This window comes from Candoia aspera, chromosome 2 (genome assembly GCF_035149785.1).
Source record: "Candoia aspera isolate rCanAsp1 chromosome 2, rCanAsp1.hap2, whole genome shotgun sequence".
Classification (NCBI taxonomy): domain Eukaryota; kingdom Metazoa; phylum Chordata; class Lepidosauria; order Squamata; family Boidae; genus Candoia; species Candoia aspera.
Window position 1 is genome coordinate 102,096,846 of NC_086154.1, and position 25,620 is coordinate 102,122,465.

The 25,620-nt window shown below is 42.9% G+C and overlaps 1 protein-coding gene across 1 annotated transcript; it reads left to right on the forward strand.

The window, feature by feature from the left end:
* Positions 1-2,071: 2,071 nt before the first annotated feature.
* LOC134489751 (cytochrome P450 2C5-like) lies at positions 2,072-25,293 on the forward strand. The gene is made up of 9 exons (XM_063292614.1): positions 2,072-2,319; positions 4,103-4,265; positions 8,494-8,643; positions 10,345-10,505; positions 17,907-18,083; positions 18,896-19,037; positions 19,640-19,827; positions 20,064-20,205; positions 24,342-25,293. The coding sequence occupies exons 1-9, from the start codon at positions 2,146-2,148 to the stop codon at positions 24,542-24,544; spliced, it is 1,500 nt and encodes a 499-aa protein (XP_063148684.1). The 5' UTR covers positions 2,072-2,145; the 3' UTR covers positions 24,545-25,293.
* Positions 25,294-25,620: the final 327 nt, after the last annotated feature.

A 25,620-nucleotide genomic window follows, 5' to 3' on the forward strand; every position in this document is an offset into this window, starting at 1 on the left:
GCACAGTCCTGTGTGTACTGATTACCTGGAGCCTAAGCCTGTTGCTGAATCCAAAGAGGTGCTTTGGATGACGGGGCTGAGGTTGCTTTGTTTCTGCTGCAAAATCAACACACTTAGTGCAGTTGTTCCTTCAGATAATTATTTTAAAGCAAATTTCATTGTGTTAACTAACCGAGCTCCCATCCGATTCTGCCTTTAGTTCCTGAATGGAATTACCCTTACCATATAGACTGAATCAAAGTATCCAGCTGTGGTTTGTGGATATGCCATAGTGAAAGGTCTTTTAGGGGGTAATATTGAAAATGATCTCAACAGTTGAGAGGAGTTGGTTGGAAAACACAGTGAAATGCCATTTTCCTTCACTTTGGTTCCCCTTTCTGCTCTGTCATGTCAGGGAGAAACCTTTGTTTGTGTTACTTGGTCAGGGATATTATTCTTTAAGAGTAAGGAGACTGGTAAAGGGGTGTGTGTGTGTGTGTGTGTGCGTGTGCCAGGCTGTGTAACCAATTGGAGCTGGCGCTGTGCCTAGAGCAGAAGGAAGCACTGCAGACCATCTGCTTGGGAGGGCCTAAGATCGGAAAGCAGCCCTTCTGAATTAAAACTGGCAAACCCGGGCATTTGACTCAGAAGGAAATAGTAAATATTGTCTCCCAAGTCCAATATGTGTTCTTATGGAAATAATAATAACAATAACAATAACAATGGCACCAAATCAGAAAGACTCAAGGCAATATACAGAGTTGAAAACATAACCAGGTGGGGTCACAAATCACTCCAGACTCTGGTCTGTTTGAAAAGGAAAGTTTTTCAAGTTTTCCTAAAGGACAAGAAGTTGGGGCCAATGAACTTCAGAAGGAATGGTATTCCAGAGAAGGCATGCCTCCAGGCTCTCAAAAGATGGCCCTCCTTAGTCAATGGATCATGGAGTATTTGCTTCTTAAACTGATCTTGTAGGACAGGCAGAGACAAATAGGAGAAGGTAGTCCTGAGCCCTTTGGGATGATCACTAGCACCTTGAATTGTCTCTGGTAAAGAGTACAGCTGGCAAAGTAGGGTTGTCACAAGAAGGTGCATCTACTCATAACTATGCAGGCAGCTGCATTCTAGACCAGCTGTAGTGTCCATGTTCTTCAACTTCTTCAAGGACAGCCCAGCAAACAGCAGTCCAGATGGGATTCCAGTATTTCTGGATGAAGAGTCCAGAAGCGGTCTGTGTAACCCTCCTGGAAGTCACGGTTTAAAGCACTTTGTATTCAGTCCCGCTCACAGTACTGAATTCAGGGGTGTAACAAGCCGGTGGAAGAAAAAAACTTGGGTCCCATAGGCTTCAGTCAGCAAAAGTTAATTAACTGCTCTTTCACATCCTGCCGTACAGTCAACAAAGAAGAGGGAGCGTTTAAAAAGAGCTATTCTTACAGGATTTAACCCCAGTTTGAAAAATTCCAAGACCATAGATACACTTAGATAAGAAAAAAAAGTAGACTGTATGAAAAATGTTTACCCTCCAAGCTGCGAGACCTGGGTTACCTTGCAAAGTGGGCCGTGTGAGCCACAGACTCCTTGGAATCCACAAGTGAGTCTCACCACCCCAACCATGTCAATCCTTTATGGTCATTTATGTCAGAGATGTTTGAATCTCCCATTTCCTTCCACTCTAGAAGTAGTCATTTCCTTCCCAATAATGAGTTTTAAAATGGCTTTTGGATGAATTTTTAATCCTAATTGACAAACTCAACATCATTATGTAATTGCTGTGTTCAAAGTCTTCCAGAAAATGTCCTATGTTGCTGCTGGCCAACAAGTATCTTCTGAAAGGGCAATCACCTTGCAGAGCTACATAAAAGGCAAATGTCCATATTTTGAACCCAACCTACATGCACTGCATATTTTTTTCTGAAAAAGTACAGAAACAGTAACTTATTTATGCCCACAGTCCGAACGTAGGGATGTTGATAAGTAATTATCCTGTACTGATAGAGGTGAAAGAATGCATTGACTTAAAAGAAAAAAAGCATGAGGTGCAGGAAAGGTTAGAAGACATCTGGAATTCAGGTTAGTCTGGGCTCCAGTGGGACTCCCCCTTTCAATCTTGTCTCATTGAAACAGTTTCTTGGATTTTTGAAGAGGAAAAGAGATCAGAGAAGGATGGAGCTGACATGGGCAGGAGCTCTGCTTCTTCTCTGTATACTTTTCACCCTTTTCTCATCCTTCCAAATATACAAGAAAAAGGGGCAGCTGCCCCCAGGACCCACCCCATGGCCTTTTCTGGGGAACGTCTTGCAGCGAGATGTGCTACCTTTGGAAAAATACTATAAAAAGGTAAGATTTGCTAAGCATTGTACTTATTTGCTGTTTCAGAAGGTGATTACTTTGAAAGATATCTGTACCTTCCCCTAATTTTAGTAGTTTGATTTATTCTATAAGCATCCAACTTTATTGGGGGTTCATGTGGATCTTCAGCAGGGATTTTAGTTTACAGTCATCTTGTAAAAGTCTGATAAACACACAGTGGAGGTTACAAAGTTCATTAAAAAATAAACCGTAAGAAGAAAAGCTTTCGAAAAACAAATCTCTGGGCCTCAAATTTGTATCCTTTGTATTGGCATCTAATTCACTGCAACCTCCTCTTCCTCTAGTCACCCTGTTTGATTCCAGATTGTGAAATATAGACAAAACTTTGGTCCTAATAAAGCAAAGACTAGGGCTACTTCATCTGCGCTACCAAAATCCAGATGATCACTAGATGGCAACAAAGACATACAGACACACAAACTCTTTGCTGTACTATAGCGGTAATCCAGTTTCTTGAAGCCCATTTATGGTAGCCCTACCAAAGATGGTTTGTCTTCACGAATGGTAGGCAGTTTGCTCCCATTTCCATCCTTCAAACGGAACAGTTATTCTGTGGTATGCACAATTTCTTCACCTGTAGCCTCTTCTTTTCTCTAATACTGTCCATTGGTGTAATTCCCCACACTTCAGTGGCACTCTGTAACATAATTCCTTTCACAGTGATTGAAGCACTCCTACATCTTCGCTCCTTATGTCCACTTCCCATTCATTCTGTTGGTAAATCAATCTACTTTTTAATATTTTTCATAAAAGACGTGCATTTTTTTCTTCCTGCAGCGCTTTTACTTTCATGCTCAGCTTTTTTACTTCTTTCTTTTACTTCTGTGTCCATTTTGCCAAGGCCCACCCCTGACACTGCCAAATAAACACTTGGCCTACATTCAGAACCTCTCACCACCATTGTGTCTGTCACAGATTCTCTCAATCTTACATCATGGATAATCAGAATAATTTTGCTTTAGATTTATGTTCACTCCTTTCCCATGCGTACATATGAATAGATGTAGGCTTAAACCACGTATTTGAAAGAGACTGGCCTTTTCCTCTTAAACAGTTAACATTCTCATTATCTCATTCCCACCCCTCCATTCATGTCACTTAACAGAATATAATTTTTCCCTGCCTGAATTGCCTTCTTTTTCAGAATGTTTCAGAATAATAAAAAATATTTTTTTCTTTCTCCATTATCACTATTCACTAAAGTATAATTTTTCTTACAGTCCACATTAAATCTCCTGTATTACATGGTGGTTATCAGCTGGGCCCATAAATATTGACCTCCACTTCCCATCATAATGTTGGTTAATTGTGGATTTCACACCAGTTTTTCTAATACACTAAAGAAGGAGTAGGCTTGTTTCTCAGCTTTAGTTTTGCCTTTGCAACAAATAACATAACTGCTGAGTTTTGGTACTTTTTGGCCAGTACATCACAAGTGCAACCAAAGCTCAGTGTTACCACGAGCAGCTCATGCTATTCTCTGCAAGCCAGGTTCTCTAATCCACACATGACCACGAAAGCCAACGTACTGTTCTCCATATCTCACCAACCAGGGGACACATGCAATGGAGTGGAACCTAATCAGATTGATGTACTCTGTGGATATTAAGAGCTATTGAAGCTTTGCTTGAACATGCTGAGGTTCTCTCTGTGACAAACTGAAGAAGTATTTCAGGCATGCTTTAGAATAATTTCACCCAAAACCGCTTTACCACCTAATTAACTGGGTTTTATCCAATTCTACCTTTAGCTTACTGCAAAGTATGGACCTATATTTACTGTCTGGATCGGATCAAAACCAATGGTTGCACTTTGTGGATATGAGGTGGTAAAAGATGCTTTGATAGATCATGCGGAAGAATTTGGTGGGCGAAGTGAAACAGCTGCAAATAGGCGAATGTTCCAGAATAAAGGTTGATTCTTTTTCATTTATTTATTTTTTATTGTTTTTCTTTAAGTTTCTATAAGTAATTTCAAATTATCTGAATGCCATTAGTATTACCGATAGTTGTGAAAGTTTCATTGAAATGAGGTTTGGTAAAATGTTGATTTGGTCATGCTTCAAAGCAGGGGAGGGAGGAAAACACTTTTTCACCATTTCCCTTCCACTGGACAGTTCTGAACTCTGTTCAGGTTGTTTCTTACATGCAAGAAAAAAAAAAATCTTACCCCTAAATGGGTGCTTTGGGAAGACACACAGAAATGTTTTTTCAAAGAAGACACTTTTGACTGATGCCAACTGGACTAATGTCGAAAATTAATTTCATGTACCTCCAAAAGCAATTTGGACTTTAAAGAAGTAGGATAGAAAGAGTGTTGATGAGAAAGACTCCTGAGAATATCATGGACAGCCAAGAAAAAAAGCAAAAGGATCACTGAACATATCAGCCCAGAGTTCTCACACGAAGCACAAATGACCAGGCTCAACTTATCATACTTCAGACAGATTGTGCAAAGGCCTTGCTCGCTAGAGAAGGCTGTAACGGTGGAAAGGTGGAAGGAAGGGGAAGAGGATGGCCATCCGCACAGTGGATGGACTCAGTTACACTGGTGACGAGTGTACAATTGGAAGTCCTGAAGGACTAGGTTAGGTACAGATTGTCATGGAGAAAATCTATCTATGTGGTTGCTAAGCGTTGACAGCGGGTTGATGGCACATAAGCCAGCAAGCAAGTAAGCAAGCAACTTGAAGTGTCTTCTTTTTACCAATGAAACCTCTTGTTGTTGTTTATTCATTCAGTCGCTTCCGACTCTTTGTGACTTCATGGACCAGCCCACACCAGAGCTTCCTGTCAGTCGTCAACACCCCCAGGGACGAGTCCGTCACCTCTAGAATATCATCCATCCATCTTGCCCTTGGTCGGCCCCTCTTCCTTTTGCCTTCCACTCTCCCTAGCATCAGCATCTTCTCCAGGGTGTCCTGTCTTCTCATTATGTGGCCAAAGTATTTCAGTTTTGTCTTTAATATCATTTCCTCAAGTGAGCAATCTGGCTTTATTTCCTGGAGTATGGACTGGTTTGATCTTCTGGCAGTCCAAGGCACTCTCAGAATTTTCCTCCAACACCACAGTTCCAAAGCATCTATCTTTCTTCTCTCAGCCTTCCTTATTGTCCAGCTCTCGCAGCCATATGTTACTACGGGGAACACCATTGCTTTAACTATGCAGACCTTTGTTGTTGGTGTGATGTCTCTGCTCTTAACTATTTTATAGAGATTTGTCATTGCTCTTCTCCCAAGGATTAAGCGTCTTCTGATTTCCTGACTGCAGTCAGCATCTGCAGTAATCTTTGCATCTAGAAATACAAAGTCTTTCACAGCCTCTACATTTTCTCCCTCTATTTGCCAGTTATCAATCAAGCTGGTTGCCATAATCTTAGTTTTTTTCAGGTTTAGCTGCAAGCCAGCTTTTGCACTTTCTTCTTTCACTTTTATCATAAGGCTCCTCAGTTCCTCCTCACTTTCAGCCATCAAAGTGGTATCATCTGCATATCTGAGATTGGTAATGTTTCTTCCAGAGATTTTAACCCGAGCCTTGGATTCTTCAAGCCCAGCACATCGCATGATGTGTTCTGCATACGAGTTGAATAGGTAGGGTGAGAGTATACAGCCCTGCTGTACTCCTTTCCCAATCTTAAACCAGTCCGTTGTTCCGTGGTCTGTTCTTACCATTGCTACTTGGTCGTTATACAGATTCCTCAGGAGGCATACAAGATGACTTGGTATCCCCATACCACTAAGAACTTGCCACAATTTGTTATGGTCCACACAGTCAAAGGCTTTAGATTAGTCAATAAAACAGAAATAGATGTTTTTCTGAAACTCCCTGGTTTTTTCCATTATCCAGTGGATATTGGTAATTTGGTCCCTAGTTCCTCCGCCTTTTCTAAACCCAGCTTGTACATCTGGCAATTCTCGCTCCATGAATTGCTGAAGTCTACCTTGCAGGATCTTGAGCATTACCTTACTGGCATGTGAAATGAGTGCCACTGTTCGATAGTTTGAACATTCTTTTGTGTTTCCCTTTTTTGGTATGGGGATATAAGTTGATTTTTTCCAATCTGATGGCCATTCTTGTGTTTTCCAAATTTGCTGGCATCTAGCATGCATTACCTTGACAGCATCATCTTGGAAGATTTTGAACAGTTCAGCTGGGATGCCGTCATCTCCTGCTGCCTTGTTATTAGCAATGCTTCTCAAGGCCCATTCAACCTCACTCTTCAGGATGTCTGGCTCTAGCTCACTGACCACACTGTCAAAGCTATCCCCAATATTGTTATCCTTCCTATACAGATCTTCCGTACCGTATATTCTTGCCACCTTTTCTTGATCTCTTCTTCTTCTGTTAGGTCCTTGCCATCTTTGTTTTTGATCATGCCCATTTTTGCCTGTAATTTACCTCCAATGTTCCTAATTTTCTGGAAGAGGTCTCTTGTCCTTCCTATTCTATTGTCTTCTTCCACTTCCGTGCATTGCTTGTTTAAAAATAATTCCTTATCTCTTCTGGCTAACCTCTGGAATTTTGCATTTAATTGGGCATATCTCCCCCTATCACTGTTGCCTTTTGCTTTCCTTCTTTCTTGGGCTACTTCTAGTGTCTCAGCAGACAGCCATTTTGCCTTCTTGGTTTTCTTTTTCTTTGGGATGTATTTTGTTGCTGCCTCATGAACAATGTTGTGAACTTCTGTCCATAGTTCTTCCGGGACCCTATCTACTAAGCCCAGTCCCTTAAATCTATTCTTCACCTCCACTGCATATTCTTTAGGAATATGAGTGAGCTCATATGCAGAGTGAGTTGTCTTGGCAAAATTCTATCAGCCTATGTCCTGCTTAGTTTTGTTCTCCCAGGCCATACTTACCTGTAATTCCAGGTGTCATTTGACTGCCCACCTTAGCATTCCAGTCTCCTGTGATGAAAATAACATCTCTTTCAGCTGTGTTGTCCAGTAGGTGCTGCAGATCCTCATAGAACTGCTCTACTTCAGCTTCTTCAGCATCTGTGGTTGGGGAATATATTTGGATCACTGTGATGTTAGATGGCTTGCCCTGAATTCGAATTGAGATCATTCTATCGTTTTTTGGATTGTATCCAAGCACTGCTTTAGCCACTTTACTATTAATTAGGAAGGCTACTCCATTTCTTCTGTGGTCCTCTTGTCCACAGTAGTAGATCTAGTGGTCATTTGATGTGAAGTGGCCCATTCCAGTCCATTTCAGTTCCCTGACGCCCAAAATGTCTATCTTTAACCTTGACATCTCACCGATAACCACATCCAATTTGCCCTGGCTCATAGATCTTACATTCCAGGTTCCAGTGGCGCGTTGATCCTTAGAACATCGGATTCGCCATTCACCACCAGGACCGTCAGCCGCTAGCCGTCCTTTCGGCTTTGAGCTAGCTGCGTTGTCACGTCTGGGGCTAGTTGAACTCATCCTCTGTTCCTCCCCAGTAGCATTTTGGCCATCTTCTGACCTGGGAGTCTCATCTTCTGATGACATACTGACATATCTCTGGTTGTACTGATCCATTTAGTTTTCATGGCAAGAATACTGGGGTGGGTTGCCATTACCTTCCCCAGGGATTGCATTTAGTCTGACCTCTCTGTCATGACCTTCCCATCTTGGGTGGGCCTTCATGGTTTAGTTCATGGCCTCATGGAGGTGCTCAAGCTCCAGCACCACAACAAGGTAACGATCCTTTGCTGAAGAATGAAGCTTCTACTTCACAAAAATTCCAGAACTGAAGCAACTCCAATTTTCTTCTGATTACTGAAAATTGCATCTCAGTAGAGAATTCTGTCCATGTCTGGTACAGAGATTTCTTCCTATCCATATCACACTTATAGAAACTTTTGACATGAATTCCACAACCTCATTCATTCTTCTCTTAATATGACAGCGGTCAAGAATGGAAAGATGGAAACTCTGTAGCTCGGCTAATTATTAATTCAAGCATCAAGGCTTGTTTTTTTAAAAGTGGGGAGGGAAAATATTGTGATGCATAATTTATTGCAGTGCAGGCCCTGTTTCGACTATGAATGAGACAACGTGCCTGAGACCATAATGTATATCTTAACATGCTCCTCCACAACAGCTGAGAACTGACGGATATCGTGATATCTTTCTTGTGTCTTTGATTTCAGGTCTTGCCACCCCTGGTGAGAAGAAATGGAGGGAGCTGCGACGGTTCACACTGTCCACTTTGCGAGATTTTGGGATGGGAAAGAAAAGAATGTCTGAAAGGGTCCAGGAGGAAGCCCTTTGCCTGGCAGAGCTAATGGCTACCACAAAAGGTCCTCTAAAGAAACAGAATCATTTCAGGAAGAGTATTGTCTTTAAAAAAATTAAGAAGCTGGAAAGAAGCTGTATTACGTGAAGTCACAGGAAAACTAGATTCTGAAGTGAAACTCAAATTCTTCTGCACTTAAGTGCACACAATTAGGAAAAGGAAGATAGGCATTGACCAGTGTTCCCCCCTCCCTCCAATATTTTTTCCACAGTGGTGTTCAGGAGCAAAGGCAAAAATACTCACAGGAAATACAGCAGCTTTCAAGCTGTTTCTCCCTCTTTTCTATCCAGTGCCCTCGGCTTCTTAAAATTACAAGGTTGTCTAGAAGTAGTGAAATCTTGATGTGGGTGCAGTAACCAAGAGAGCATACAGTAGAGACAAGGAAGTTATTCAGTGTAGTAATTAAACATACAAACATGCTAAGTCTGGTATTCCCCCCCAGTTATGTTTAGCCAGGTTTGAACGTAATGCTGAATCAGACATCAAGCAAATTCAGCAGCCAGCTAAACACTTTATGGGTAAATGAGACGGGTAAACTAAGGGAGGTAAGGAAAGCGTGGGTAAGAATCGGCCACATGAGGGATGGAGATCTGTAAGGCAACATGGATTTGAATTAAAAGGCCACAAATAGAATTCATTCAGAAGGTTGTAGCACCTTTGGAAACCATCTTTGGTGGACAAGTCTCCTCTGGAAGGAGAAAGGAAAAGAAATAGAAAAAAAAGGTGTGGGGCTATTTAAAAAAACGTTTTGGATTCATTAGAAAGAGAGAGGGATGGAGGGAAGAGAGTGCTCAGTTAAAACCAGAAAAAGAAGCAGAACGATTTTGAGAAAATCATTTGAACATAGTGCCCAATGACACATCAGGCAAATTGAGCAGCCAGCAAAGCGCCTCAGGGATGAATGGGGATGAATGAGGTAGGTAACCTAAAGGCAGTAAGGAAAACATGGATAAGGATGTGCTCTTATAGGCATGAAGCAGATAACAATAGGCAGTTGGCATGAGGGGTGGAGATGCAAAAGGCCCTGTGGGTCTGGATTAAACGGTCATAAATAGTGTTCATTTCGAGAGCTGTGGCACCTTTGAATATCATCTTTAATGGAGCAATCTCTGGAATGAGAAGGGAGAAGAAATGGAAAGAAAAGAAAGTGGGATTGTTTTTAGAAAAAAGAGAGAAACAGAGAGAGGGGGGGAAAAGAGATTAGAAGGAGAGAGAGACAGAGACCGAAGAGCTCAGATGCAACTGGAAGCAGAGCCTTCAAAGAGGGGAAGAAGGGGAGGGGACAAAGTGGAAAAACCAGCCATGAGCAGAAAGAGGCAGAGGAAGGAGTGAGAAGGCCACTCTTGGTGGAAGAGACAGCAATCAGAGTGTGAAGGCACTCTAGTGGTAACATGGCCCATGTCTTCATTTATTTCCATCCCAGCTCTGCTCCTTAGTTAATATTATAATCAAAAATTACCAATAAAATCTTTGAATATGTATTTTGTGGATTCCAGAATGGAACATGGAAACACTACTTTGTATCTTGATCAAAGAGGTTATAGGATTTTAAAATCCATATTCAGTTCTCAGGACAGAGGGAAAGAATAATAATTCAAAGTTGTTTTACCTGAAAGATTTTTGTTCCAGTTTTGTGGTGAGATTTGTGGAAGGGAAGATCTGCATTCTCTGATCCCCTTTGTAAATTCTTTGCTTTTTCTTGCAGGGCAGCCTTTTGACCCAAGAAGGGGATTTGCAAGTGCTGTTTCTAATGTGATCTGCGCAGTCATCTTTGGCAATCGATTTGATTACAAAGATCAAACCTTCATAGAGAACCAGCAGATAGTGGAGTCTCAAATAAGATGGTTTCGTGGTTTCCCAGGACTGGTATGTTAGTCATCTCTGTTGCTCCTTCTGTCATGAAGCCCCACTTTTCTAGCAGGTCTGTGTGTGTGTGTGTGTATGAATGTTTGAAGCCATTAGTGGACAGCTAGGATCACTGAATGGAGCAGAGCTTAACACAGCAAAAAATGTGCACAGAAAAAGAATATTATCTTCAATAACATTAATGAGCACGTTCGAGAAATATAGGTTATTGATCTTATATACTTAGCCCACCCAAGCATAGAGAATTACACACTTAGACAAACTAGGTTCAAAAGTAGGTAACAAGAGCCTTACTCATTTATTTGGTCCAGTTACATCATTCAGGAAAATGATGATTCTTGTTCTTCTTCTGTTCCTAAACTTAATTGACCCTCAGCCCTCATTGCTGCTGAAAGCTGCATGGAGAAAGGGGGAACCTCCTGAATTCTAGGCCCACCACATGGCCCAAGATGGAAAGAGCTGTAGCCGCATGTTCCCTTCCAGGATGGTGAAGGAGGAGGAAGTGAGTTAGGAATGTGGGAGGGACAACAAACAGCTTCCTCCAGAAACACATAGAGAATTTGCATCCTAGAGCAAACTCATCCACATGCTAATGAGGCATGAGGCTCCAACAATGTTCATGTCAGAAATGTGAACACTACATATGATTGATGAGCTACTAAGCCAGAGAAGCCAAGTCTAGACATCCAGTGAGACTGAGCCATCCAAACACCAAGTGATTCCCAGTTTACCTCTCCTGGCTGGGCTTACAAGGCCATTTCCTTCTCTGGTCATCAGAGCAAACACTCCTTCTGGCCCTGACCTGCTTGTTTCTAGTACTCACTCCCTTCTTGTCTCACCAGGGAGGTCCAGACATGGAGTTTCAGTGGAGGGGCTGATGCCTTTTAATGTTTCACTGTTATCGTTCACCCCTTGAGTAAAAAGTTAACATTAGCACCCATGCAGACTTCCTTGTTGTTTCCGTAGGGTTTCTAAGAATGACAAGAATATCCATTCCCCGCCCCATGCCATTAGGTTCGTGATATAAGGACAGTATCAATATTCCAATTGAACTAAAAAGCTACATTATTATATGATTTATCTTTTTAAAAAAAAAACTACATATAAATAATATTAGCAGTACTAATTATCAAGTCAAATTGTGGACATGTGCACCTCTCCTTATCATTGCTTTTTTAAACAGCTCCCCCATCTTTATGCTCACAGCCAGATTCTATCTTCCCCACTTCAAGGATGATGAGCTGTAATGGTTGCCTAATCCCCAATACTCAGTCTCACAAGCTTGGGCTTAAAGATAACTGATTTATTAAAGGAATAGTATGCAAATACAGAGAAAGCTGAGAATGAGCAAAAGCGTGCCAAATACAAACTTAAGAGCCTTGCGTTCGAACCAGTCCCGCCCCGCATGCATGACAGCCCACACCCCCCCCCAGGTGCAAGCAACCGTTACACGCGCCTGGGAAAGTAACCTTGAACAGGCTGGCAAACCCAAACATACATTCCAGTGTTGGACAACAATGAGGAGGGCAGGAATGGAAAACCCCCAGCATGAAGTAATGTTAATACACTCAGCATACAGGTTTGACATGTGAACCGTTACAATGTATACAGAGCAATGAAACGTGGAACATGACATATCGCCCCCCCCCCAAAAAAAAAATGCTAAGGAGCCGGCTTGGAAGGGTAGGCAGAATGAAAACGGTCCACCAGGATAGGTGAACGAACATCAGTAGCCCTCACCCACTCGGGATGAGGGAAGTGTTTCCAGCGCACGAGGTATTGCAAAACGGAGCGCTGGCGACGGGAGTCGAGGATGTCTGCGACTTCAAAGTGTTGCTGGTTATCAATCAGGATCGGAGGAGGTGGGACTGGTTGGGGGTGCCAGCGGTCAGATGGGAGATACGGCTTGAGTAAGCTGCAATGGAAAACAGGATGCAAACGTTTGAGGTTATGAGGTAAATCAAGTTTAAAGGTAACAGGATTGATTTGAGCAACAATGGGAAAAGGAACCACAAACTTAGGACCAAGTTTTTTGGAGGGCTGTGGAGATTTGAGAAATTTTGTGGACAAATAGACTTTATCACCCACAGCAAAAGTAGGCTCAGGGGAGTGCTTGGCATCTGCGTGTTTTTTATAGGTGGTTTGAGAGTGGTGGAGGGCTTGTTGAATATTGTGCCACGAGTCTTTGAGATTGTCAGCCCAGGTATCGAGAGAAGAAGGCAGCGGTTGTGAGTGAGGGAGTTCGGGGATTGGAACGAACTCACGTCCGAAAACCGTCTTAAAGGGGACTTGACCTGTACTTTGATGAACGGAGTTGTTGTAGGCAACCTCCGCAAAAGGAAGGAGGTCTACCCAGTTGTCTTGCTGATAATTGACAAAAGCTCGGAGATATTGTTCTAGAGTAGAATTAACAGCCTCTGTGGATCCGTCAGTCTCAGGATGCCAAGCAGTTGAGAGGGCTTGCTTGGTGCCAAGAAGTTTCAAAAATGCCCGCCAAAAGTGTGACGTAAATTGTGTGCCTCTGTCGGTCACCAAACGGGAGGGGATCCCGTGAAGGCGGTACACGTGTAGGAGGAACAGACGTGCGAGCTGTTGTGCCGTAGGAATGGAGGCACAGGGGATGAAATGAGCTTGTTTTGAAAAAAAATCTTTAACTACCCAAATGACGGTTTTACGTTGACTTGGAGGTAGGTCAACAATAAAGTCCATTGATATGTCCTGCCCTGGGAAAGATGGGGCTGCAACAGGTTGTAGAAGTCCCTGTGGTTTGCCAGGTTTGCGCTTTGTTGTGGTGCAAACAGGGCATGTGGATACATAAGATTTAAGGTCCTTCAGGAGGGTGGGCCACCAGAACTGTTGTCTGGTGAGGTGAAGGGTTTTAAGGTACCCAAAGTGTCCAGCTGACTTGTCATTGTGGCAGCGCAGGAGAACTGCCTTTCGCAACGCCTCGGGCACATAGAGACGATCGTTACGCCAAGCAAAGTTGTCAGTGAAAGTCACAGTGTTTAAGTTTGCTTGTAACCATGTATCAGTTTTCAGATGAAAGAGCAACTGTTGCTTTAAGTCTGAGGGAATTGGCAAGCGCCGCGGCTGGGAGGGAGTTGGAGTGGATTGAGGCAGAGATTGCTGGGCGCGCGCCCGGCTGCGTGTCACTGCAGGCAATCCTAATTGCCTCTCTGTCCAGACGGTGCCTTGGACCATTGGGCCAGGCCCAGCATCTTGGGGTCTGCGTGAGAGAGCATCTGCTAAAAAGTTTTTCTTGCCTGGTATGAATTTAAGTGTGAAATCAAAGCGACTGAAGAATTCAGCCCAGCGAAGCTGTTTAGGGCTGAGTTTACGACTGGTGCTTAAAGCTTCCAAGTTTTTATGGTCAGTCCATACTTGGAAGGGGTGAGAAGCCCCCTCCAACAGGTGTCGCCAGGTTTCTAAAGCCGTTTTTACAGCAAAAGCTTCTTTTTCCCAAACATGCCAGCGTCTCTCTGTTTCAGTGAATTTGCGAGAGAGATAGGCACAGGGCTTCAAAGACTCAGAATCCTGAGATTGGAGCAGTAATGCACCCACCGAAAAATCAGAGGCATCCACTTGTACTATGAATGGCTTGGTGGGGTCAGGGTGCTGTAAAATTGGCTCAGTTGTGAAGAGCTGTTTGAGGGCATCAAACGCTTGCTGGCAAATGGGAGTCCATTTAAGGAGCGCTCCCGGGTTCTTTGAACAGCGTGTGTCGCCCTGTGCTTTGGTTTTAAGGAGTTCTGTGAGGGGGAGGGCAATTTCTGCGAAATGTTGGGCAAATGCCCTGTAAAAATTTGCGAATCCCAAGAAACTTTGCAACTGCCTCCTTGTGCGGGGAGGCTCCCATGCCACAATGGCTTCAACTTTGGCAGGGTCCCTTTCAATACCTTTAGCAGAAATTCGATAGCCCAAATAATCTATTTGTGATTGATGGAAAGCACATTTGGATAGTTTGGCATACAATTCAGCTTTTCTTAATTTAGTAAGCACTTGGCGCAGCAAGTGAACATGTTGAGACATGGTTTCAGTATAAATCAACACATCATCCAAATAGACCAATACTCCTTTAAATAGGTGGTCATGCAAGACCTCATTGATAAGTTGCATAAAAACACCAGGGGCACCAGAGAGGCCGAAAGGCAAAACCTTGTATTGGAAGGCTCCCAAAGGGCAGTTAAAAGCCGTTTTCCACTCGTCCCCTTCCTTTATGCGAATGCGAAAATAGGCTTCCCTTAAATCTAATTTGGAGAATATCTTGCCCTTGGAAAGATGTGATAACATGTCTTTGATTATGGGCAAGGGATATTTATTGGATATTGATACCGCATTGAGCCCGCAGAAATCTGTACATAATCTTAAGGAACCATCCTTTTTGGGTCTGAATAGAACAGGTGCCCCCACTGGGGAGTTTGCAGGCTCAATGAAACCCCTAGCAAGATTTTTGTCAATGAATTCTCTTAGCGTAGCTAGTTCTTTTGGAGACATGGGGTTGATTTTTGGCGGAGGCAATTTTACATTGGGGAGGAAGTCAATGGCACAGTCTGTTTTTCGGTGAGGTGGCAACGTATCTGCCTCCTTTTCCCCAAACACATCAGCCAGATCCTGGTATTGGCTAGGCAGTCCTTCCAGAGGCAGAAGTGTTTGTACAGTTGTGTGAGCTACCCCCTCACCCTCCATGTCCTCTAGGAGATCCTTTTCGGGTACTTTGTAAAATCCATCTGTAAAAGTGACAGTTCTATGTAGCCAGTTGATGAATGGGTTTTGTTGTACAAACCAGGGCATACCCAAAATGACAAGAGGGCCCCCCACTGGAGCTATAACAAACGGTAGTTTTTCCCCATGGGAACCCATTTGTAAGACAACCAGTCCCGTGGAATGAGTGACTGCCTTTCCCCCCGCCGTAGTTCCATCCAATTGGGTGAAAATCATAGGTCGTGGCAAAGGGAATGTGGGCAGTTCCAGGGCCGCCACCACATCAGGGTGCATGAGGGAACGGGAGCAGCCTGAGTCCAGCATGGCCCAGACTTCCATAGTTTTGGTTCTGGAGCCCAATTTTACTTTCACAGTCAGTGTAGGAAAATTTCCACTCACCGAATCGTGGTCGCGCCCGGTTTCTTCCACCTGCCCAACGGCGCTCATCAGGGCAGGTGGTAGGCTTTTCCCGCCGGCTGTTCGAATTGTAATTCCTCTTCCTTGTCCCTGAATGGCAGTAGCTCGGGTGGGTCTAGTTCAGCGATCGCAGCTTTCATTTTCCAGGGTTGGGCAGGCGACTTCGGTGGAGGTTTCGCCTGCCGTTCCTCCGGGCGGCGTCTGGGGCACGAAGTGGCGCGATGACCTTCTTTTCCGCACCTCAGGCATTGACCCTTGGAAAACCGTCGCTCCCTTTCCTCCTCCCAAGTTTTTAGTTTGGGGCGGCTTGCCAGTCCAGTCGAACGTGCTCCTCTTGCGATTCGGGACTGCCTAAGCTCTTTAGTATGGGCATAGGTTTGCAGGGCATTTTCCGCACTGCCTGCCAACTGAATCCATCCGTATAACGTTTTAGGGTCGTCTCTTCCCAGCACCCAACGGAGGATTTCTGGCTCTAACCCTTGCTTGAACATTTCAATTAGGGTTGGCTCAGACCAATCTTCCACCTTCCCAGATAAGGCTTTAAATTCGAGCGCGTAGTTGGCAACAGAGAGGGACCCTTGATAGAGTTTTCTCAGGGCGTTTTTGGCTGTTTCTTGAGCTAAAGGGTCTTCAAAGTGTTGTTTAAGTGCCCACAGAAAGTCGTCGAAGTACTCTAACTCTGTTGCCTCGATTTGGCAGAGTTGCACATACCAATCAGCTGCCCTCCCTCTCAGTTTGTTGGCAATAAAATTGATTTTGCCGTGTTCCGATCGGAAGCTTCGGCCCCAATCCTCCATATAATGCTTAGCATTAGTAATGAAGAAGGAGAGTGTAGTGGGATCCCCATCAAACTTCACCCCAAACGGTGGGAAGTTTCTTACTGGCTCAGCTGGCTGTGGCGGCTCCGTAAACGTCAGCGTCCGTCTAGCTCCCAGGGGTGGCCAATCTCTGGGCAATCTTACCTCTCTCCCCCCCCCCCCTTGGTGGGATGTGCGAGTCCTGCTCCTTCCCCTGGGTGGTAGGGTGCTGAGTCTTGGGTAAGCCAGCTGTGACTGATCTTCCTCCCAATCTTCCAGAGGTGGCCCTGCACCCTTGGGGAGATCCTTAAGGATCGTCACTATCAAATCCATTTTGTCCTCGATTGCTTTTATACGAGCAGGAGTGACCGCCTCCTCCCCAGGTCAGTTGGTTACCACCACCCTCGGTGACAGGGGAATTTCGGGTTCCCAAGAGGGTTGTGGGGACCCCCCCCCCGGTGCTCTTTCCACTACGGATTGGTGTTCACTCCTGAGACTCTTCTGCATGGATAGCAGCAATTCATCTAATTGGACTTCTCGCCTTTCACGACGTGCTGCTCTTTGCGCTCTCGAAGTTAGAGCGGGTCGGGTCCTTGTCGAATCCGGCTCTTCCTCGGCGCGCAGCTGTTGGTCGGTCATCGCTAGCACTCCCGTTATCCAACGTTTGGATGGGGCTAGCGGGAGATGGATAAAACGATTCTCAGCTTTATGTAATGGTTGCCTAATCCCCAATACTCAGTCTCACAAGCTCGGGCTTAAAGATAACTGATTTATTAAAGGAATAGTATGCAAATACAGAGAAAGCTGAGAATGAGCAAAAGCGCGCCAAATACAAACTTAAGAGCCTTGCGTTCGAACCAGTCCCGCCCCGCATGCATGACAGCCCACACCCCCTCCCAGGTGCAAGCAACCGTTACACGCGCCTGGGAAAGTAACCTTGAACAGGCTGGCAAACCCAAACATACATTCCAGTGTTGGACAACAACGAGGAGGGCAGGAATGGAAAACCCCCAGCATGAAGTAATGTTAATACACTCAGCATACAGGTTTGACATGTGAACCGTTACAATGTATACAGATCAATGAAACGTGGAACATGACATGAGCATTTGCACGATTGTCCAGGAGTGTGAGAGATGTGGGGAGGCTAGGAAAGCAGTGGGTGAGTCCCTTGAGAGATTATCTCCTAAATGGTAGTCAGGCTAAATGAGGAGAGATCTGTGGAAAAACTTTTCAAATAGACTCCTTTTAATTAACTTAATATAAATTCCTATTATAGCTTCCAAGACACTGTATTTACCTGAGACTAGAATTAAAGGTAGCTTACTGAAATTCATGTAGCTCTTGCCTTCTTGGCTTTGGTGCCTATTTGAGGCTGGACAATTAGCAATATCACAGTAAAAGCTACTCGCTGAATATTTGGGGCATTAAGCCTCCACCCTAATGGTCTACAAGGGTATAGTATTTAACATGAACTCTGTGACAGGTGTACAATACTTTTCCAAATATAATGGAGTACATTCCTGGGCAACACACCAAGAGTTTTGCTGATGCTGAAAAACTCTCTGATTATATCAGTGAGAAGGTGGAGTTCCACAGGAAGACGCTGGATCCCCAGAACCCCCGTGACTATATTGATTGCTTCCTCATTAGACAGGAGAAGGTAGGCATATATACTGTATAATTTCTGCAAAATTGTCTAAATATCATGAGTATTCTCCAATATGCAACTAAGATGAAACTAGTTCATCTCATATGAATGAATATGAAACTATTATTCTCCACCTTCTTTCTTTACTCTTGGACGACCCCGTGATGGCCATTTGTTGGCATGTATTCCTGTTCCAGGCATAATTGTTGCTAAAGGTAACTATACTATTCTCCAAATTAGGCCAGGCATTAGAAATGAAGGCTGCTATCTTTAGAAGACAATCTCCTTCTTTAAAAAAAAATATTGAGTATTTGTAGAAATTTGCTTTCCCTGCTAATTTAACTTTTTACAAGGTATTTCTTTAGAGGTCTTCTATACTCACAATAGGTGATATAAAGATAATTAAGTACAGTTTCCTGGAATCATCTTGGAGAAGCAATTTCTATTAGGATTAGTCCCTCAGATGGAACATCCAAGTTTCTATGGTCACATTGAATTCTGTTTTCCAAGCGTACACTTTAGGAATTGCTTTTGCTCAGCTCTAAATATCAACCTTAGTCAAAATCAGAGTATCCATTCTTTAATTCTGGCCATTACTTGTGGTAAATATCTGATGGGTAGGCCAGATAGGCAAGCTGTTTCTTCCCCTGCGTCAAATGGTCATCCCAGAAATACCTTACAGTTAAAGAGCTTTTCTAGATATTCTAAAGGCAGTCTGGTTGCATTAGGTTTCCTTTAATTGAAAGAGACACTATGAAGAACTTCATGAACTACTTCATCTCAATTCCAAGTAGAATGTTTATTCTTCCTTTTCCCCCTCTTAGGAAGAGAACTCATCTGAGATTGTCTATACTCTTGAAGATCTTGTGACAATTGTGTTTGGACTCTTCATTGCTGGGACAATAACCACCAGCCAGACCTTGCTCTACAGCCTCCTAGTGATGGTCAAATTGCCACACATTCAAGGTACAGAAATGCCCACAAAAATAGAAAGGTGTCAGGGCTCTTAGGGCTTCCACTGTGAATCCTACAAAAAAGAAAGTGAAGATGTTAAGATGCTGTTGAGTAAGATAAACTCATTGCAGCTGCATTTATGCAGTTTTCCTGGGACCATTAGGGAAGTGCTTTGCCCCTGCCTTCTTCCAGCATGTTTTTTTATATATATATATTTCCCAGTCTGGCTTAGATGTCCTTGGAACAAATGGGCCCTCCATCAAGTCCTGAGATTTCATGAAGAAGCAACTAATGAGAGACAATTCTAGTGAAATAATATCCATTGATGTTTGCTGGATCTCAGCATATCTAGTAAGGGACAGAGAGACATGTCATCTTGGATTAGGAAAAATTGAAATGGTCTCCACTGGGAAATGACTTCGGAGGAGGAGGAGCAGGAGGAGGAGGTGGTGGAGGAGAAGGGGGAGGAGAGAAAGAGCCATTGTCCTGTCTGGAAGTGTCTTCCCCCTTTGTGCTTCAAAAAACATGTTTCTATCCAAGTGGTAGCTGACTGCAGGTGCTCAGCATGAGAAAGTAAATGGCTGTCAATGGCTTCTCAATATTTTTTCGCACAGCTAAGGTGCAACAGGAGATCGATGAGGTGGTGGGTGCAAACCGCACTCCAGGCATGGAAGACCGGTTGAGGATGCCTTTCACAAATGCTGTTGTCCACGAGGTCCAACGGTATCAGAAAGGGAGCCTTGAGAACTTTCCACGGGCAACAACTTGTGACACAAAATTCCATGGATACAACATTCCCAAGGTGTGGTGAGAGAACTATTGGTCAAGATGTTCTGGGGAAGGAAAACAAAAAAAGATGACAGTTAGGTATCCAAAGATCCTTCACATCCAAGGCAGTTTGAATAAATATGTATTAAACCAAATATCTGTCCCCCACTGACTTATGTATTTATTTGAGGCAAGTGAGAACTGGAGGCTCCTTCTTCCCCACATGAAGTAGTACCAACCAATGTCATCTGTTTCTTCCTCTCCCTCTAGAACATGGCTGTTGTGCCAATGCTTTCCTCTGTACATTTTGATCCTCTCCATTGGGAGACTCCAGAGAAGTTCAACCCAGATCATTTTTTGGATGAAAAGCACGAGTTCAGGAAGAGAGATGCTTTCATGCCATTCTCAGCAGGTAGAGTCTGTTAATATGTTTTCTACTACAGATTAAGGTTACTATGGTAACTAATCATTTTGGCTGGGTGAAGTGGTTGAATTTAATTGTCCTCTTTTTGGATGTTAATTTTTGCACCTGGGGGGAAGAACTTGCCTGGACTTGTTTTAGTTTCAGTTTCCCTTCTGTGTAGGCATGTAGCGAGTTAAGCAGCTCTCACTGAGATCCTGTAAATATGTTTGCTTTCTGTAAATAAACTTATTTTTATAGAAATGCCTGGTGTGTGACTTTTGTGATCTCTCCAGGGCCAAAGGCTTTCCTAGCAATCTGCTAACAGGTTATGAGCCCAGTAAGCAGCCCAGTAAACCCACTAAGAAGCCCAGTAAAACCCCAGAGAGAATAGAGAGATCAGCTCCACACCTCATGGACAATTTAAAGGCAGGTAGCAAAGACCTGTGAAGATTTTCTTTGGAGCCACCTGGAGATTTTCCAGCAACTGCTGGTCTACAGGACAAAGAAGCCAGCTGAGGTGATTTGCAAAAGAAGGAAGAAGCCATGGCTCCCTCCCAGCCCTCAGCGATGCCTCTGGAATGCCTATCAGAGAGAACTATTTGAATTGGGCCCAGAAGATGGAAATGTATCTTCTCAGAGAGAATCTTGGCTGCCAACTGGTGAGCAAACCCCCCAAAATCCCAGTGCTGAATGGCTTAGACAGGATGAGTGGGCTAGAGCCACCATTATCCTGGGTGTTGAGGACAATCAGCTAGTCCACGTGTGAGGTATGCAGTCTGCAAAGCAACTTTGGGACATTTTGAATGTCTTGTATGTAAAGGCAACAGTAGAGAGTAAAGTTACCCTGACAAAAAAGCTGTACAAAGCCTACCTAGCAGAGGGAGATAGCCTTCCTGAGCACCTGCGTTATATTCAGCAGCTGTTTGTTGAGTTGCAGGAGAGAGGAATGGAATTTACACCTCTCACAAAATCCTATATCCTCCTGTCCTCACTGAATGAAACGTGGGACATGCTGATTTATACCCTGGAGGCTATGCCTGAAGCAGACCTCACCCCATTGTATGTTACACAGCGCTTACTCGCTGAATGGGAGAAGAGAGAGGAAAGATCCCCCCCATCTCTTCTGGAAAGCTGCAGTACCAGAAAACAAGGGAAAAGAAGGGAAAGGAATCTGAGGCCACAGCGCTAGCCAGCCAGCGATGCTTCACTTGTGGTTCAGCTGGACATTTGCAGAAAGACTGTGCCTTGAGACCCAAGAGTAGAAAGACAGAGAAGAAGAACACAAGGGCAACACAGAAGAAGGCTCTTCAGACAAGCCAAATTGCACAGGTTGCTGAGAAGGGTAATTCTGATGTATGGGTGTTAGATTCTGGGGCCAATTGTCATTTATGTAATTGTAAAAGCTCTTTTGTGTCACTGTCTAAAACTGAAAGACAAAGTGTATCTTTGGCTGATGGGTCTGTGACCAAAATTATGGGACAAGGTGACTTGTATTTATCCTGCTTGGGAGAAACAGTAAAAGGTGTGTTGTATGTGCCAAATTTACAATCAAACCTTTTATCTGTGGTACAATTGGCTGCAACAGGGTATGTCATAACATTTAAGAAAAATGGTTGTGAGATACGTAAACATGGAAAATTGTGTGCTACTGGTATATTAAAAGACTCCTTGTACATTGTGCAAAATGCAAGGAAGCCAAGCTGCAAGGCTGCAGTTGGCAACACTCCATATCATGACCAATGTGTACACCTGATGCACAGGAGATTTGGTCATGCTAATTTCAAGTATATAGCACAAATGCCACAGCTGTGTGCTGACCTAAAGATAAAACCCTGTGACAAATACTTAGACTGTAGTTTGCAAAGAATGCAAAACCCTAAAAGCTCCTGTGAGTAAGCACAGTGACAGAGTTACAACTAGACCTTTGGAAATTGTACACTCTGACATTATTGGTCCTTTTGCTCCAAGTCTTGGACAAGCAAGGTATGCAATGGCCATCATTGATGATTTCTCAAGATACACATTTATCTACATCTTAAAACATAAAGATGAGGCATTTGAGAAATTTAAAGGTTTTGTGACATGGGCAAATGGAAAATTCCCTAGGCCTGTATCTGCACTCCAATGTGATAGAGGAGGAGAGTACCTTTCTCACAAATTCAAAAGATTCCTAGTGGAGAAGGGGATAGAATAAATTCTTTCTAACCCTTACACTCCTCAGCAAAATGGTGTTGCTGAAAGAAAGGACAGAACCTTGCAAAATGCGATGGAATGCATGCTTAAAGATTCTTATTTATTTCTTAAGTATTGGGGAGAGGCAATATCTATTGCCTGTTATGTACAAAACAGATTGTATAACTCTGTGATTCAGGACACTCCATTCCATTTGTTTTATGGTGTGAAACCAAAGGTAAACCATCTTAGGGTGTTTGGTAGCACTGCTTGGGTTCACATTCCAAAACAACAGAGAAGGAAAGGAGGCCCCACAACAAAGAAAGCCATCTTTGTTGGCTATGAACAAAGCCAAAGGAACTACAGGTTCATAATGGGAGAGAAATTAATAATTAGCAAAAGCGCTTCTTTTGCTGAACAAAACTGGGGGAGATTAAATTCTAGCTCTCCAGTTGATCTGACCACCACAAGAGAACAGCAAGGACTTGCTGATAGTGATCTTTTGCCTGATGAGGACATTAAACCAGAAAAGCAAACTGAAGATCTGTCTGATGAGATAGATGCTTCTCAGGAAAGTGATAGGAGTCAAAATTTAAGCCCTGTATTACCTCACAGTTCTCAGAGAAGTAATAAAGGCGTTCCTCCATCACATTTTCAGGCTGAAACAGTAAAGGCTTTTCACATATTCACAGAACCTGAGTCTTTAGAACAAGTGAATGCTTTACCACCTGAGATTGCACAAAACTGGCATTCTGCCATGCAACAGGAGTTAGCATCCTTGAAAGAAAATAAAACATGGAAACTGGTAAATCTACCTTCCAATGAATGCTGTCTAGGTTGCAGGTGGGTTTTCAAACTAGAAAGGGATGCTGATGGCAAAATCCAAAAATATAAAGCAAGGTTAGTTGCAAAAGGGTTCACTCAAAGGAAAGATTTAGACTTTGACAAGACTTTTGCACCAGTTACTAAAGGTGAATCAATTAGAATACTGTTAAACATTGCTGCACTGAAAGGAATGTCAGTTCACCACTATGACATTCAAACTGCATTTCTCTATGGTGATTTAGACCACAAATTATACATGCAGCAACCCCCTGGCTATGAAAAAGGGGAGAATCTAGTTTGTGAACTGCAGAAGTCAATCTATGGGTTAAAACAAGCTGCTAGATCCTGGAACCAAAAATTAGATGAAAAACTGCAGAGTTTTGGTTTTGAAAAAGGAAAAGCAGATCCATGTGTATATATGAAGAAAGACAAACAAGGCTGTATGTATCTGTGCATTTATGTTGATGTGCTGCTGTTCACATCAACAGAAAAACACAGGCTTGATTTTGAAGCCTGCATGAAAAGCCATTTCACAGTAAAAAGCCTTGCAACTGTAACAAATAACCTAGGTTTGGAAATACACAGGAAGAAGGATGATAGCTTTCTGTTAAACCAAAGGGGAGATAATGTTAAAATATTGTGAATGGAAAGACATACAGAGTTGTCAAAGAAAATTGGTTTGTGTCTTATTCTGTAGTATAAAAAGGGGAGTGTTAATATGTTTTCTACTGCAGATTAAGGTTACCATGGTAACTAATCATTTTGGCCAGGTGAAGAGGTTGAATTTAATTGTCCTCTTTTCGGATGTTAATTTTTGCACCTGGGGGGAAGAACTTGCCTGGACTTGTTTTAGTTTCAGTTTCCCTTCTGTGTAGGCATGTAGAGAGTTAAGCAGTTCTCACTGAGAGCCTGTAAATATGTTTGCTTTCTGTAACTAAAATTATTTTTATAGAAATGCCTGGTGTGTGACTTTTCTGATCTCTTCTGGGTCAAAGGCTTTCCTAGCAATCTGCTAACAGAGTCCTCTGGAACAGATTGGATGTGTTACCAAGTAACCTGCTTACCTGATCCATGCTATTCTTTTATCAGACACAATTCCAGCAGGCGTACTTCCTAAATAAGCTTTGTGTTCTTTTTTGCTATTGCAGGGAAGCGGGCCTGTCCAGGGGAGGCCCTGGCTCGGATGGAGCTCTTCCTGTTCTTCAGCACTCTGCTCCAGAAGTTCACCTTCCATGTGGCTGGGGACAGCAAAGATACAGATATATGGTCTTTGTTTATGGACTTCAGAAATAAGAATCAGTATCCCTTTATACGAGCTGTTAAACGTTCAGTGGACACTTGTGTTCAGTAATTAAGAGAAGGAAAGTAGCCAAGGACCTAATGTGTGACTTCTTTTCTTTTCTTTTCTTTTCTTTTCTTTTCTTTTCTTTTCTTTCTTTCCCCCTCCCCTCCCCTCCCCTCCCCTCCCCTCCCCTTGCCTCCCTTTCTTCCTTCCCCTCCCCCCCCTGCCTGCCTTTTTGGCACATATTGTATCCAACGAACAGCTCTTTTTGAGGCCTGGGAACTGGTCTGGCCAATCCTATATTAATAGATAATTAATTTAATTTTTATGGTAAAGATAGCTGCCCTTACCTTAGCTCTAAATATGTTTTATGGCCCTATTAAGAATACTTCTGAAATATTTCATAGCTGTTTCTCTAAGCTATATTCTGCAAACTGTCAATATATAATTTGTACTGGAGATTTCAACTTCATTCAAGATTCTCAGGTAGAAGTACTATGAGAAATTGATGTTGTGGAATAAGCTAAATTGAAAGTATCGAGGAAGATCTTTTATTTGGGCTAAATACAAGAGCAAGTCATGTTTAAATCTGTTGATATCTAATGGTTGTTTTAAAGACTGACAGACTGTGTGTTGTATATGACTTATCTGTAATATTTGCTTGGCAATACATACAACTAAAACCTGTATTATTTTGACTCCCAGGAGTTCTCCCTAGCAGCCTCCGAAGTGGCTGCAATTTTAGAATCCTTAACAGATGCAGCCCTTGAATGGAATCTGACCAGTCACTTTGATAAGGAATTAAACAGTAACATGAATGGTAGTATTAGTTATTTATCTGAATTGCGGAATGAAGAATTAAAATATCCAACTTCAGAGAATCAACGGGTGCAGATGTGCAAAATAGAAAATATAATTCTTAGGATTTCAAAAAGGAATTCATTCCTCAGAAAATATTGTTTCTCAAAGGGGTCTTCCTTTTTTGTCCACTACTGATAAAATCTCATGTCTGAAAAGTTTTTGCCTGATGGCAGATAAATTCACACAAGGAGGTTCTGTCCGGAAAATGTAATTAATCAACAACCCAGTTACATGAATATTACACAGATATATTTATTTATTTATATTTCAAATTTAGTTACCGC

Excerpts from the sequence above, each read along its gene's own strand:
- LOC134489751 (XM_063292614.1), top strand. The coding sequence starts at position 2,146 with ATGGAGCTGACATGGGCAGGAGCTCTGCTTCTTCTCTGTATACTTTTC. Across the intron at positions 4,266-8,493 it reads GCGAATGTTCCAGAATAAAG|GTCTTGCCACCCCTGGTGAG; the intron begins GTTGATTCTTTT and ends CTTTGATTTCAG. Across the intron at positions 8,644-10,344 it reads GCTAATGGCTACCACAAAAG|GGCAGCCTTTTGACCCAAGA; the intron begins GTCCTCTAAAGA and ends TTTTTCTTGCAG.